Below are 15,487 nucleotides of genomic sequence, written 5' to 3'. Positions count from 1 at the left end.
ATTGCGGGAGCTGCTAGGAGGTCTCCAGCTCCTAGCGCAATGTACCGGATCGGACATCAGCTTCGCCGTTAACGCAGTCAGTCATTTCTGCAGCGACCACGGTAAGCCACACTGGATAGCAACAAAACGTATTTTGCGGTATCTGAAAGGGACGAAGGATATGAAGCTTACCTACCGCAAGCAAGCAGATAACGGTTTCGTTGGATTCAGCGACGCAGATTGGGGAAACGACATCGAGACGCGACGCTCTATCACCGGGTACGTCTTCATGCAGTCAGGTGGACCGATTTCGTGGAACTGTCGTAAGCCATCAACCGTGGCCTTATCAACGACGGATGCTGAATACATGGTGGTATCAGCGGCAGCACAAGAAGCCATCTGGGGGAGAGGACTACGGCAGGAACAAGATAACCATCTTTTGCGACAACCGAAGTGCGATTCACCTTGCTGAAAGAGAAGTCGGATATTCACCACGCAGTAAGCATATCGATATCCGACATCACTTTGTTCGTGAGAAACTGGAAGAGAAGATTATCAAGTTGGACCACGTTGGCAGTCATCTTCAAACAGCAGATCTTCTAACAAAGGCGGTGCCGGTCCCTTAACTTGAAGTTGGACGACGAACAATAGGGATTGATAGAATTCTCGGTTAAGGGGGGATGATGGAGAAGTAACCGATGAATTCGACATTGAGCATGCATAAGGGCCTATACGCGATGATCGATTCTCTTCATCGATATTCTCTTTTGTTAATAACTCGCTAGATTTAACGATTCTCGGTGCGTTAGCTGTTGCTTTTGATAACCAATACAACCTGTTCATTTTGTCAAGAACTCTGAACTCTGCATTGAACAAATTCTAGAAAACTGTTTCACTTAGCTGTAGCAATGCAAAGAGAAAATCGATGAAGAGAATCGATCATCGCGTATTCGCCCTTATGCATGCTCACTGTCGAATTAGCTACAAGCTGTAGTATGCCATGATAATATGTAGTAACGAATGAATTTAGTTTAAATTAATAAATCACACCAAGCAGACCTATTCACTTAATTGTCCTATTAAAAATTAAGTCTTTTCGATCGAAAGTGTATTAAAAGTGTTTATGAACGTGTTTCGCAGTCGGTTGAATTTCAGTGGAAATTCCGTATCGCAAAATTGCTCACCGAGTTCCTTTTTTTGCCGTTCGAAGACGACGGGTTTACTTTCGTGAGAGTGACGTTTATTGGATCCGTTTCTTTGCACGGGTGTGTTTTTTTTTTGTAACCAGCGGTGTGTATGTGTGCTTGTAATTTTCATTGCCTCCCACGAGGCCGATTCGCCGTGTTCGGATGTTACGCTTTCGGCGTGTAGTTCTATCGAGAGTCTCGTCACCGTGTGTGAGTTTGAACACGGTCCGGTTGGAAAATTAGCCGGGGAAAGTGCTGATAATGTGTCAGTCGCGTTTTGGTGGCGATTCGGTGGCTGACGTTGCCGTGAATCAGCGAGTTTACTGCTTGCAAAAGTGCTCGTCTGCTGGTCTCTCGCCAGTGTCGTAGATTGTGAGTAAGCTGAAGGATCGCTGGATACGTCCAAGACTGGACGGGCGGTAGCTGGTGGCCGTGAACGGTTCCTGGGGAAAGCACTAGACGCGAACCTCCTACCAGATGACCATGGCAATGTAGGAAGTATTACAAGAAAGGTAATTGCTATTAGATATTTTTGCAAACAGAGACAGATAGCAGACATGAATTTCAAGTGGACGTGCCGGGCAAAGGTATTATATCCTAGATAAATGGTAAAAATCGCCGTAGGCAGTACCTTTAGTATATTTAAAATTAACTATCAACCGCTGAAACTATATGAATTATCTCGTATTTCTGTTGTTCATTACATACCAAGTGAAATTCGAGAACGTAATTTCATATGAATAGCTTGTTTAACCAAGGTTTAAACAATCGCCATGTAAGTCATTGCTTGTTATGATTGCCTGAACCATGCGTAAAGAGCAAATCGAAACATTGAATGTCGCGTGAAAGTGGAACTTAATGAAGGCCTAAGTACTCTTTCGTAGCTTTTAGTTTTAGGATTTGAAAGATCACCGGTTGCAGTGGCTTGCATACTGATCAGAAAAACGCGGTCCCAGGTCCATTCACATTAAAAATATATGGTAAGATCGCTTGTTTAACTTTTCGTTGTCGTCAGTGCCGGGTTTGAATAGTTATAACAACTTGAGTAACGGTATAATGTGATATGATATGCTCGGTGGCCTTAGAGCAACCGTTTTTGCTTGCTGATCAGAACATTATGAGTCTAATCTCAAGCCCACCCACATTCAAGATTCGTCAATCACTTTATTTGTTACTATGACTACATGGTTATAACAGCAACTCGATGATAAGAGGAATCTCCACAATTCATGCATTTAGCTGGCATGTAGCATTTTTTTTGTTCCGTAACCCCATCTATGGCACTGGATGAGGTGTTCGAAATTTCCTCCAGTCTTCCTGAAGTGTTCCCACTTCACTCGGACATGGAGCATAAGGCTAGCTTTTTCTAAGGCCTTAAGGTTGTTTAGTTCACTGGACATGAAGTGAACTACATAAAAATCATTAGAAATGCCGTTGCGCTAATCGCCGGGACGGGATTTTATTTTGATTACTTGGACAGGCTCAACTTCAAGTAATTTTCTCAATTCATGTTTGATCTGATCCAGGGATTCACCACTGGACATACCTTTCAAGACCACCTTGAAGAGACGTTCAGTTTTGGTGTCGTAAGTGGTAAATGTGTGTTGTTTCCCAGTTTCAGCCAATACACCCCGACGGTCAATTTGAAGTGAAAACTTGAGTTTAACGAAGTTCGAAAGTTCCGTGCGAAGAGCATGGAAATTGGAAGTGGTTATCGCAATAGGTGGGACCTTTTGCTTCTTGACATTAAGCCGGGAATGTTTAATGGAATTTTGCCTGGATAAATGATCATTGCTCAAATAAATTTCATCAGAAGGAGGATCAAGAGATTGGCATTTTCTTTTGCGTTTAGGCGCCACGGCGGCCTTAAAAAGAATCCGAAGGATCGAAGAAGAATTTTCCAAGTCGATGTCCAAGCCGGATTTCCTCGGGTAAAGTCCAAACAAGGATCGAAGAGGAATAAGAGTCGAACAAGGTAGAACATTTGCAGGTCATATTGAGCACTTAAAGGTGCTGTTTAAGTTTGTTGCAGCTTTAGGTAGAAGTAACACTTCATTCAGCAAAAAGCAAATGGATTCGCTCGGCAAGATAGCACAATGCGGACTGATCGAAAGCTCTCAATTAACAACTGTGGAAGTGCATCTAGAACACTAAGTTGAGAGCACGCAATAAGCTAATATGCGATAAGTAAAATAAGCTTGAAATACGAATAAGAAGAAGAAGTGTCGAAGTCGTAATTTCTCCTATTTGAGCAAATTTCAAACCTCTTATCGAAACGTTATCTCGGGATTAGTTAAATTTGTGACTTCATAGAGAAGATGAAAAAACCAGGAGCCTCATTTCGAAACGCAAGTCGTTTTATACAAAAAATGCTTCGTTTTGATTTGCGCACTGAGGCCCCAGGGCTATGGAGTCGGGTCGGAGTTGGAGGCATTTCCAACTCCGCAGCCAAAGCCAATGTCAAAGAAACGACGGACATAGGAGCTGCCACACTTCTAAATTGGCTGCCCTCAAGTTCCAATGCATTGAACCTATTATATTTCCGTATAGAAACTAGAAGAATTGCATCCAAAGATTGCTCCGTGCACTGTGGAGTACATTCCTCATAAATTAATAATACCAATTGCTCTGACCGGACTAACTATCAGCGCTGCTCTCAGAGACGTAGAATGATCGCACAACTACGATATAATAATTGATGCCTATGAATATGAATGCACAGTGTTTTGTAGATCTAATTTCGAAACTGGCACGTACGTACGCATATATCTATAGCTACAGCAAGTAAAGAGTAGCAATAACCGTTCAACTTACGTTCTTTCTCATGATCGTATCCGACAATCACAAAATAATCGGCTAGCCGTGACATTTCGGTGGATGATTCCTGCTACCAATTTACGCTACGTCTCTCCACCTGCCGCCACGCGCTGCCGTCTGCGTCTCGAACTACTGCTGCTTCTGGGTTCCTCCACAGCACAGCTCCAATTAATAATGTATGCCTCTTCTTTCGGCTATCCTTTTGGTCGATCTTCTTCAGACTATCAAACCCAGAATTGTTACACTCTATGGATTCGTTCTACTTATTCTTCTTCTTCCTGCTGTGAGACGATTATGCTGTCATCCCTTCGCGCACATACGGCACACAAGCGATGATGACGATGATGATGTCGACGAATAACAACAACAACAAAAAGCAACCAACAGCGATGAAGACAACATTCAACCGAAGAATGTCAACCACTGTCCACCATTTTTATGAATTGACTTGCTCGGGTTTTTTCCCTGTCACTTGCTTACTAATAGCGCGTTCCTCCCGTTGCTCACTCCATTATATTCCCTGCAATCTTTCCCGACAACTGGACACTAGATAGACAAGCACCCGAATACACTGTCAGAGGCCATTATTATTCGTGTGTGCTGATAACACTCGAATTCTTGCTCAGATTTCACACCACCAGAAAAAAAAATCTCAAACTTCCTCCAGCAAAGAACCACAATCCGCTGTTCGCCGCACGGGATCAACGAAACGGGAAAACGGGAAGTGATCTTATTTTTGGAACCGCACCCCAGAAATGAACACCGAAAAAAATCTAAATATTAACACTCCGCCACCACCACCACCACCCGCGACTATGGAACGAAACGACGGCGCGGGCGGAGGAGCTCCCTGTCTGCTCCAAGCCAACAACACAAGAACCACAGCTAGTTGTTTTCTTCTTCTACTTTTTTTTCAGGGGAGAGAGCGAGCAATCGCCTTTCTTTTTTCACCCGTTTTTCCTTTCTTGTGATTACCAGCTAGTATTGGCGATTACGCTTTTCCCGTTTCCACACCCGGAATTTCGGACGGATCCGATCCGACGACTAGTACTGAGCGCAAAATCCACCAAACTGATCGAATCCAATTCCGAAAAAAACATGAAAAACGCACTTTAGCACTCCGATTTTTTTTCCTCTTGTCTTTGCTTCCTCAAACTCGACGGGACAACGACAACGACAACGACGGTGGACGTGCCTAGTCACTGCACTACCATCACACTTCGACCGAACTTCTTTCCTTTCTGACTGACCTGGCCTGGCTCCGTTTACTGCTGCTGCTACTACTTCTCGGCGACTGTCGTTCGAAAATGTTTGACAATTGATTTCACACACACAAACGAACAAAATTAAAACGTTGCGTGAAGAAGAAAAATGACGGTACGTCAATTGACAGTTACGCAAATTGCAGTTTGCAGAAGGATTAGGTTCCGGGAATTATTATTCACTTCGTCATAGTTCCCGGATAATAAATTATTAATAATGATTAATGGACCACTTTGCCAAGCAGTTTTGGCATGACTTTCTACCAGCGATTTCACAAAATTGGACCAAATAATTTCTATTTTTTATGAAACGCACAAATGTTGACTACTTTTCTCGAGGTTCTAGAAGAAAAAATCTTAAAATAATGTTTTATTTCAAAGTTTGAGTGGTAGTAAACGTCATTTTAAAAGCTCGAATAAAGTGGTTAATTATTAACCACTTCATTCGAGCAGTTAAAATGACGTTTACACTCGAACTTTGAAATAAAACATTATTTTGAGATTTTTTCTTTTAGAACCACGAGAAAAGTAGCAAAGATTTGTACGTTTCATAAAACAATAGAAATTAGTTTGTCCAGTTTTTTTAAATCGCTGGTAGAAAGTCACCCCAAAACTGCTTGACAGAGTGGTCAATTATTAATTTTAATAGGCACACGCTATTTAAAAAAAATACCCAAATTTAGGTAAAACCCAGATTAGTCAAAACTGAACCCACCCAAAAACTGGGAAACAAAGTTGGCAGTGACAAGTCGACAAAATTAACATCATCGATCGGATTCAAGTCGATGTTGTTAATTTGTCATCTTGTCACGCCCAAAACTGTGAATAACTACATGTTTGGTATTCCGACAGCTTGCAGCTTTGTTTTTCTTGCCGAGAAAATAATACCAGGAGCTCGACCAGAAGAATGCGATCCGAGGAACGGAACTTAAGCTGCTGTCAAGGGGTGGTCACTCTACACATTTATTTTGTACCAAATTTTTCTCAGTGTGTCTCACGTATGCCGCAGCAGTGCCAGCGGTAAAGAGAGTGCCAGTCATCGTACTGACTTTTGTTTGCTTGTGAATAATGGCATGCTTGGCAATCCGTTTCATTTGACAGTTCGAATATATTGTTTTGAAGGAAGAATACAATAAGCAGTGGAATACAAACCAAGCCGATGATCCAGAGGCTGAAAAAATTGACCCGATTAGAGGATCCCCTCGAAAAGGTGATGGAGTTCCAAAGCAAAGACAGCATCAAAACGCATCTGATGGCATTGGGAATTAACAGCCGCCGGGGAAAGCGGCTGTGAATGTTGAAATCGCTGGAACTCTTTCGGGGATCGAAATCAGCTGCGGAGATCAGAAGGCTAACTGACATCGAACTGGTACAACGTGGATACAAGATTTGAGGAGGCCAAGAATGAGACGAAGTGTTCCTCTGCTAAAGACTGACTTCGTCAGTGGTTGCATGAGCTCGTGGAGCGACAGTCGGCGAAACTAAACTAAAACTAGCATAATATCCGATACAAGACAGAGCAGCTAGTTGTGGCGAGCCGTTTATCTTCCTTAATCCATCCTTGGCCATTTCTCATCTGCCACACAAAGCTACAGTGAAACGAACACAATTTTGATATTTTTTCATATCATATCCGGTGCTTTGTGCACGGATAGAAATCTCCTTATACCTTTTGGCAAATTTCCATTGCTGATTATTCATAAAATGTATAAGTCAACTAATAAGCAGACGCCTTGCAAAAAGTTAATAGAGATAATGTGTCAAATGAAATGTATATGCGGTCACACATACCTTTTATGCATTCTAATAGGACCTATGCGGTTAGTCTTATGGAATGTATAAGGCTGATGCTTTGGCAAAAATGTATAAGTGAAACACATGAATTAAATAATTGATTTTCGTTTCGTGTGGAATGTGGGATTGATTGAGTGGAGTGTAATTATACATGCGATTTTAATCATTAGCGATTACCCTGATTTTGGTATGTATTGCGTGGAATAAATAACTGTTCGGACAGGATAATGCCTGTGCCTATGCACTGTTGGCGATTCTAGTGGGGAATCCAGCTCGGTTTTGGGGAACTAAGAGATGATTTGACACATGTGCTGAGCAGGCGCAGAGAAAGTACAGTGATGCCAGTAACTTCAAAGATCATGAATGTTTCCTACCATGGGTGCCAAACTGTGTCAATTAGCGTGCCCATGTGTGCCCAAATATGATCTTGGCACACTGTGCGGAGTGACCAACCCCTTGGCTGCTGTACAAGGCTGCGCAATTACTTTTCCTCGGAATTTGTCAAGATTTGCGAAACGTTTGTTACGAACGCAACATTGCAATTATTTGAAAATCGATAATCAGTTAGAAGTTTCCACGGTCGGTCATTGATCTTGAGAGAATGAGTAGGAAGAAAGTAAAATATCCGGGCAAGTACAGATTATTCACTTCGAAGGAAGCGCAAAGAAATAAGAGAGAAAGTAATAAAACCTTAGCCAAAGCTGCACAGTAGCAGCCGGAGTAGGGCTTGCGCCAAGAGCAATAAATAAAATAAAACAATTCAGTGTCAACAGACAACCGAACCAAAAGCCGCTTATGGAGCGCGCACTTGCCTAGAAGATTAGAACATTTTCGAACGTTCCTAGCTTGCATCGTTAAAGCCGGCTCGGACCTAGCTCAGATAACGCACCTAGCTGCGCACGAGGATCATGTTCCCTGCCGACTTACTGAACGGGTGCTACTAAAAGAGGTGCATTGATAAGACACGCATAGGGAAGAACTACTGGAACCGAGGTAGCTAATAGGAAAATAACGATCGAATACCGCGCTTCACTTGGGTTCACGGGTAGGGCCGTGCGTTTGAAATCCCAATGGACTATACTCTCAAAGCAAGACAATTTTATAGTCCCGAGATAAGGAGTCGGTTGGAAGGGATCGAGTAATTAAGATCCCTGGTAGCTGGCGCGTATGTGAGCCGTACGAGTTGAGATTGAACGGCAATAATTACATTTGTTCTGAGGTAATAAAACCTCAACCCTGACCTCAACATATCTTTATTGCCAGAACGATCCAATTAGGAACAAAATGATAGGAAACAATCAGGACCACGTGATGCGAGTTTTAGGGCCCAAATCTAGTATATAAGAAAACATTTGGATTCAATAAACATAGTCTTGAAGTAACCACAGCCAGGCTATCATTTTCCCAAAACCCCAAATCCTTTCCAACAAGTATTAGTTCAGTTTCCAAAGAAGGACTGAATTCAATGATTTAAGGCCCCTACTGCGCGGGTACTAGGTCTTGAACACTCCTTCTGGAGGAAATCGAACCAATACTTAACAAATTGCAAGTAAAGAGCTCGTAAGAATACATTTAAACTAGCGCTCCCAACTGGTTGAAGCATCTGGTTTAAGGGTTCTTGTAGGATCGGAAGCTTGAAAATTGAAGGGACACGTCCACTTAAAGGTCTTGGCTAAAGTTCACTTCATCATCAGCTCTCGTAGCGGACCTTATTACCATTTATTACCTTCGTGCGGTCGAGCTGTTGCATCTGGCAACAACGTTGTTGCAACTTTCTATGCTGGATGATGGAATGGCCATCGTGAAAGCAATCAGGTGAAAAATAACAGTACAGTATCAAAACGAGCAGCTCCAGCCGGATGGTATTTCCGAGTATTTCTGGATGCTAAAATGCTTTAGCTTGGGCAATGTGGAATTGATTGAGTGGGTTGTTGTTATGCATGCAATGTTGACCATTCTCAGCACAGTAGTGTGTACCCTAATTTTGGTATACGCAGCTACGCGGAATAATGAGCTGCTTCAGACAGGCTTTAGGATGTGCTCTGAGCTGACTGTCTTTTGAAGAAAACATGGTGGGACCTCGGGTGAGACTGGGTGGAAATTCATGGTTGTTACGGTTTCCAAAAATTGTATTGTTTTGCTTTTTGATTTATTTGATAAGGCTCAATCGAGTTACCTTTACAGAGCCGAGGATTCTTGTTCACCATGCAAAACATCGTAAAACTATAGTCAAAAGGTACAACACAATAAACACTTTATCTTCCACTATCTAATAAGCCTCCTCCATCAGTCCAGAACGGGATCCACTTCCAGTGATTTCATTGAATGGCAGTATCGGCATCGATTGCAGCAATGAACGCAAAACGTGGTCATCACTCACACACTAATCACGAAAGAACTACTGATGAAGAACAGTGAGGAGGACCACACAATTCGAAGTTTTGCACAGTCTCTTTAACGTATACGCAAAATGTTTTCATCAGAAAAAAACAAAAACCTCATAGACCTTTTTGACGTTTAATCGTCTTTCTCTATCTAGCACACAGAGATGAGTGGATGGTTTATTTTCAACTAATCTGAAAACAAATCACTGACACAATCACACTTTAGCAATCTCTATTGGAAGGGTGTTTTGCAGGTTTGATGAAAATTGTGTTGTAATGCTAATGTCACGGCCAAAAGCTACTTTCTTCTCCCGTTAGAGAGAGTTTTTCACTTTCTGGTTCAGACACAGTTTTTTGATTCTAGCAGCTACTTTTTTTGTCCGGTTAAGGAGAGAAGTTTTCGCTTCTAGGCCGAAAATTCTTTCGGAAGAATTTGGAGTAACCTACGAACTTAATTTTATTTTCCATTCTGTGCAAGGTGATCTTAAATCTATGTGTTACATTAGCGATCTATAATTATGTAAAATGATTTTCTGTCACTATGGAATTTCCCATGTCTCTCTCAATACCGAACATTAAGCTAATTTCTGCTAGTTATAATCGAATTTCTACGCGGGCTTAAAAAGGGCTAATCTATGTTTTCGAGTCCTTATACACAAAGAGAATTCATTAACTAAATTAAAAAAAGTCGTTAGCGAAATTAAAAGTTGGCATTGGTTCTTTTTTGTAGAAAGCGGAAACATTTCAAAGTTCAAGCTTCCACGTTCTTAAATCAAAAACGTTACTTATTCATATTTTTAAAAGTATGAACTTTTGAACCGAGTTGTTTAACTGTCAAACTAAAAATGTAGGACTGTCGAGGTAATACTTGAACCACAGACAAACAGACATAACTCATTGAATATTTCTCACTGTAAAACATCGTCGCTAAAACATTACCGCCATCTGTTGAGTACACTGTGGTGGGCACTACACTGAACAGGTGGCGGTAGTGTGTAAACGTCAAACACAAGGGAATTGACTTTGCGCTCTACAGGTGGCGGTACTACCAACTACGATACTTTTAAATTGTCTGTTAAATGCTTGTTCGATGAACAACTTGCAAGTGTTATGTCTGTTTGTCTGTGCTTGAACGATTTTAATTTAAAAACAAGTATGTTTAATATTAAAACATTCGTTTTCATTTTATACTCACTTTTATATGCATATAAATATTGCTTGAAAGCTTTTGACAACAGATTGAAGGTCCATAAACATGTTTATTAACATCAATAGTTGTTATTTTACAGTTTATATCGTAGCTATGCTATCATGCTACACAGAAAAAAAAGTTGTTGAATATTACATCCAAACTGCTGCAACCATGTCAATCCATCGGTTGTGTAATATAACGTTGTACGATGTACATCGATTTTGCGAACAAAATTACATCCATTGATGTAATATTGTATCTGCTTTTTGCTATTACATCATTATTTCATACATCAGCTTGAGCTTGAATTACATTGATCGATATTAAATTTTTTTGCTGTGTACTCCAGAGTTGTCTGCCAGGAAGAGTCAGAGAGTCAACGTCGGCGGATTATATCTGGAACTGGAATGGGTTTCCGCTTCGGGCCAATTAACATCCTTCACACACGGCATTTGAGTTGAGCAGTTTCTGTCGTTCTCGGCAGCGGCACGGTTGACTTTCTTTACATGGTTAGTTAGCAAAAAAAACGAACGAGAAGGCACCGAAGACGATCGTCATTCCGAAAAACCCTTTTTGGTCGGAACAGAACAGCAAGAAAGTACTCCGGCAGAGAGAACCTGTGCATTATGGAAATCCTAGCAGGTGGTCGACATGACGATGCCCGGGTGCAACGTTGTATAAAGGGGAGCAATCTGCGGCTTCAAAATAGAATATTCCAAGTGTATACGTAGTGCCAGTGCTATGATATTATTTTTTAAATATGCTGATATTTGTCTTACCTGGAAGTGAATAATTATAGTGAATTTAGTATTGTAGTACTATCAAAATGTTCAGAAACCTACCTTGATATCAACTAGGAATAAACTATGGAAACGGTATGTTCATTAGCATTCCCGGGTGATGTGAAAGCTGAGCTCATCCTTTGGGTTTCTCATCTTCGCATCGTCACGTCGCATAACACGAAATTCGGGAAACTTTTAATTTAAAAATGTGATATTTTTACTAAAATTATTTTTATTTTTTGTGTGTATATACTATGTCCTTTTAGAACCGGGATTTCTCAATATGCTCATGAATTTATTGCTTTTTGTAACTCAGATCCGATATGGCCATAGAGGTAACTCTAAGACCACTGGGTCCCGAAGAAAATCATTATTATTTTTGGCTCACTCAGTACCAGAACAACGGTCCCAAGCAGTCCCAAGCTATTTCACTCACCCCTGCATGTTCTGCATGAATCCACACACCCCTGATGTTATCTGTCAAACTTTCATAGCGAATCAAAACAAACATAGTGTAGTAATAGAATTTCAACTAGAATAGGGTACGTTAATCGTTTGCTTGGGACCAATAGGCTACTAATGTGGTGAGCCAATTTAAAATCGTTAGTTTCGTATTGATTGTTGATATGGCTCTGCAAATAAGCATTCGAACATTTGTAACGTTTAAACATTAGATTATTATCAACAATCAATTCGAAACTAACGATTTTAAATTGGATTACTACTTGACTAGCCTATTGGTCCCAAGCAAACGATTAACGTTCCCCATTCTAGTCGAAATTCTAGTACTACGCAATGTTTGTTTTGATTCGCTATGAAAGTTTGACAGCTAAAATGAGGGGTTATTGGTTTTTCCTATGTTTCGAGGAGTGAATCGATTAGCTTGGGACCGAAGAGAGTACCAGAGCTGAGCCAAAAAGTTGAGCACGTTATTTCGGGACCTTCTAGTCTTAGAGTTACCTCTATGTTATTATCCTTCGTGGAGGATGAACATATAGGGAAACTATCTTAATCTACATGCGCAGATATGTCGCGTGTGGGCGTGTTTATCTTACTCAAGTGCATATGCATCCTTAGTAAATAGTGCAGTCAGATTATGTAATCGAGTTGTCGTTGGCCTACTTTTCATTTCTTTTCCTTGGCCTTTTGAATCGACATCAGCTAAAGGCTTATGCAACTATGCGGGTTGGATTATAGACTTGATCCATAAATTAATTGCCTCGCGGTAACAGCTAATTTCCATGAATTTCCTATGCAGTCTGTCAACCTTATCATCATCATGCAGTGGTGATTATCTGCGTACAGCTTTTACGGCCATTTCTCAATAGTCGTTGAGTATTTTGCGTTAAGCGGTAACCGTGTTGGAAAATCAAAATTCCCGGGAAAAGATTCGTGACGCAACCCTTTCGTGACGCTTGCGTGATGACTTCCGCGCTTTCGCGCCCTCTCTCGCACACCAGCACACAGTTTGAAAATGTCATTTAACGCAAACAACGATTTCGAGTAAAGAAAAAATAAAAACAAACAGATCGCTTTCGATTGTTTGGAAAAGTAGTTGTTAATAATTTATTAATCCACTTTAGGATAAAGTCCTAGTAAGGATTATTATTTTCATGGCGAATATTGCTAAGCGTAGAGAGTAGAGTGGCTTGAGTGAAAAGATTGTGTGCAAAAGCCATACAGCATGTCGCTGAACCCGGAATGGAACATCACCTGTCGAATCTGCCTACAGGAGGGCCAAATCCGGTCCCTGTTCGATATCTGTCCGGAATCGAATCTGAGCTACTGTGACAAAGTGATGCAATGCACCAGTGTGGAGATCCGGAAGGACGATTCCCTGCCGGATCAGATCTGCTCGCAGTGTATCCGAGATTTGGATGTGGCGTACCGGTTCCGGGTGAATTGCGAGAGCTCCGATGCGATCCTACAATCGTACCGGGAGGTGGCGACGAACGGAAGAGATGGTGAGGAGGTTGAGGAAGATTCCTATTCGTTTTCATCGGAGATTCAGATTCCGATCAGTTCGGATGTTCTGTACAGTTACAAGCCGCCATCGGGGTTGAATGTGAAGTTGGTGTCGAAGGAGAAGGCAGTGTTGCTGGAGAATAATGGAGAGATTTTAATTTGTGCTCCTCCGGAGGAGCCGACGATTAAAGACGAAGTACAGGACGATGAGATGTCTGGTAGTGTGGGTCCACGGGAAGTATCACCGGAACCGCTGTTTGACGACGACGATGATAATGATTCGTTGATAACGTATGACGATGTTTTGCCGCCTTCCCAGGCTTCCCAAGCTGGAGATGTAGAGGAGGCTGATATGGACGAGGGAGAGGAAGAGCGATCGAAGCTAATGTATGGATTGGTTGAAGGGGAAGATAGTCACACTGTCGATAATGAGAGCAAGAAGCCGCAGGACGATAGCAGTGCTGATATCTTCTTCAATGCGGAACTAGTATACGTGGACAAGGAGGACGATATTCTGAACCAGCTGGCCAACATCAAGCGCGAAAATGATGCCGAGGCATGGGAAATTATTGTAGGTATTTTTTTTTTGCTTCTATTTTGGATTAAGGCCTATTTAGAAAACGGATGATTTCCATCTTTCAGTATGACGATGACGTCGGAGATAGCGATCAATATTTTCAGAAGCTTCCCCAATCCAAAGCATCATCGAATGAAACCGCCACCAATACAAATCAACCGACGATGAACCCGATCAAAACGATCCAAACCATTCGAAAGGCAAACATTCCCAATGAGGAGAAGCCAACGATCGAAAATGTGGTAACCAAGCCCGGTCCGGATGGGTCGATGGAAACGGTTATCCGAGTCAAGAGGAACCTCAAGCAAATCAAACAGCAGCACGTTTGCAAGCTGTGCAATAGTTCGTACAAGTACAAGCACGCCCTGGAGACGCATATGCGGCGGCATCGGGGCGACAAGCCGTACAAGTGCACCGAGTGCGAGAAGGCGTTTGTGGTGCCGTTCGAGTTGAGGCGGCACATGCGGATACATACGGGTGGGCGTGTTGCTCTGCGAGCGGGTGATGAGAAAATCGGAAATTGATCATTTCCTTTCGTTTTCTAGGTGCGAAACCGTACAAATGTAAATATTGTGAGAGGAAGTTTTCCGACTTTGGCAGTAAGATCAAACACGAGCGGACGCACACGGGAGAGAGGTGGGTGGGTGTGAGGGAAGGTGCTGGACATGTATTTCTAATGATAGCTTGCATTTTAGACCCTATGTTTGTGAAGTTTGCGACAAGAGCTTCACCTATTCACACGTGCTAAACAGTCACATGTTGATTCACACAGGAGTCAAAAAGTATTCGTAAGTATAAACGACAAGACAACGGTCGACATGGAGGTCTATGTTCACTCAAGTGACTTGAGTCTCTGAGCCACTAGATTGAGAATAGATCCCACGAATTGCACATGAGTCTAATCCAATCACAATGGCCATCTTTCCAGCTGTCCAGACTGTGACAAACGCTTCGCCAAGTCTCACCACTTGAAAGCCCATCTGAACATCCACGTGCGGTCGAACTCCGCCACCAACAGCAACCTCAACAAAATTCTTCCCAGTGTAGACAGCAACACTTTGGACAATCCCATCACAAACGATCACGACTTGAAGCTGGAACAATCGGAGGTCTCAAGTCATGTAGATCAGCTCATGGCGGACAGCATAGTCGATGACACCCGGAGCAATGACTTCCAGCTGGAGGATCCAGTGGGAGGTTCTAACCCGTTCGGACAGCTTGTAAATATAGGCGATTACATAATCTCGTCGAAGAACGATCCATCACCTCCGACGTCGGCGTCCTCCATTGGGGCCATCATGGACAATGATGACGACGACGACGATTGCGGTGTGATTCACCACGGCATGGGAGGCGGACCGGGTGGCGGAGGCGTCATCACCGACGATGACGATCCGCTGCTGAAAGTGGTCACGGTTCTGACGGCCAACCAGATGCCGGGAATGATCGAAGGGGATTACACCAACATTCGGATCATCAACGGGTGAGTTTACAAAAAGAGATTTTATTTAACAACACAACCAATGTCGATCCATGGTAGAACGGATG

At 42.3% G+C, this 15,487-nt stretch overlaps 2 protein-coding genes across 3 annotated transcripts in view; one reads left to right on the top strand and one right to left on the bottom strand.

Moving 5' to 3' along the window:
- Positions 1 to 5,231, bottom strand: part of Sbf (SET domain binding factor) — a 42,209-nt gene extending 36,978 nt beyond the window's left edge. The window contains exons 1-2 of one of the 2 annotated variants that reach the window (XM_065226233.1): positions 4,959 to 5,231; positions 3,981 to 4,529 (exon numbers count right to left, since the gene is read on the bottom strand). In XM_065226233.1, coding sequence (XP_065082305.1) covers positions 3,981 to 4,035 — 55 coding nt within the window. In that variant the 5' untranslated portion in view covers positions 4,036 to 4,529; positions 4,959 to 5,231. Of the gene's footprint in view, positions 1 to 3,980 lie in introns of both variants that reach the window. The other variant, XR_010517803.1, reaches the window with a different exon arrangement.
- A 7,739-nt stretch (positions 5,232 to 12,970) lies between these two features.
- On the top strand, positions 12,971 to 15,459 carry LOC135704745 (myoneurin-like). Its single transcript, XM_065226226.1, has 5 exons — positions 12,971 to 13,933; positions 14,005 to 14,416; positions 14,485 to 14,575; positions 14,635 to 14,727; positions 14,868 to 15,459. The coding sequence occupies exons 1-5, from the start codon at positions 13,082 to 13,084 to the stop codon at positions 15,424 to 15,426; spliced, it is 2,007 nt and encodes a 668-aa protein (XP_065082298.1). The 5' UTR covers positions 12,971 to 13,081; the 3' UTR covers positions 15,427 to 15,459.
- Positions 15,460 to 15,487: the final 28 nt, after the last annotated feature.

This window comes from Ochlerotatus camptorhynchus, unplaced genomic scaffold, assembly GCF_037179485.1.
Source record: "Ochlerotatus camptorhynchus isolate MF236.1 unplaced genomic scaffold, CSIRO-AGI_Acam_v1.1 ptg000247l, whole genome shotgun sequence".
Lineage (NCBI taxonomy): Eukaryota > Metazoa > Arthropoda > Insecta > Diptera > Culicidae > Ochlerotatus > Ochlerotatus camptorhynchus.
This window is presented reverse-complemented; position numbering and strand designations above follow the sequence as displayed.

What these genes read in the sequence shown, in the direction of transcription:
- LOC135704745 (XM_065226226.1), top strand. Translation starts at nt 13,082, where the DNA reads ATGTCGCTGAACCCGGAATGGAACATCACCTGTCGAATCTGCCTACAG. An exon ending in CGGACGCACACGGGAGAGAG is followed by an intron (nt 14,576 to 14,634) that starts GTGGGTGGGTGT and finishes CTTGCATTTTAG; the next exon opens with ACCCTATGTTTGTGAAGTTT. An exon ending in ACAGGAGTCAAAAAGTATTC is followed by an intron (nt 14,728 to 14,867) that starts GTAAGTATAAAC and finishes CCATCTTTCCAG; the next exon opens with CTGTCCAGACTGTGACAAAC.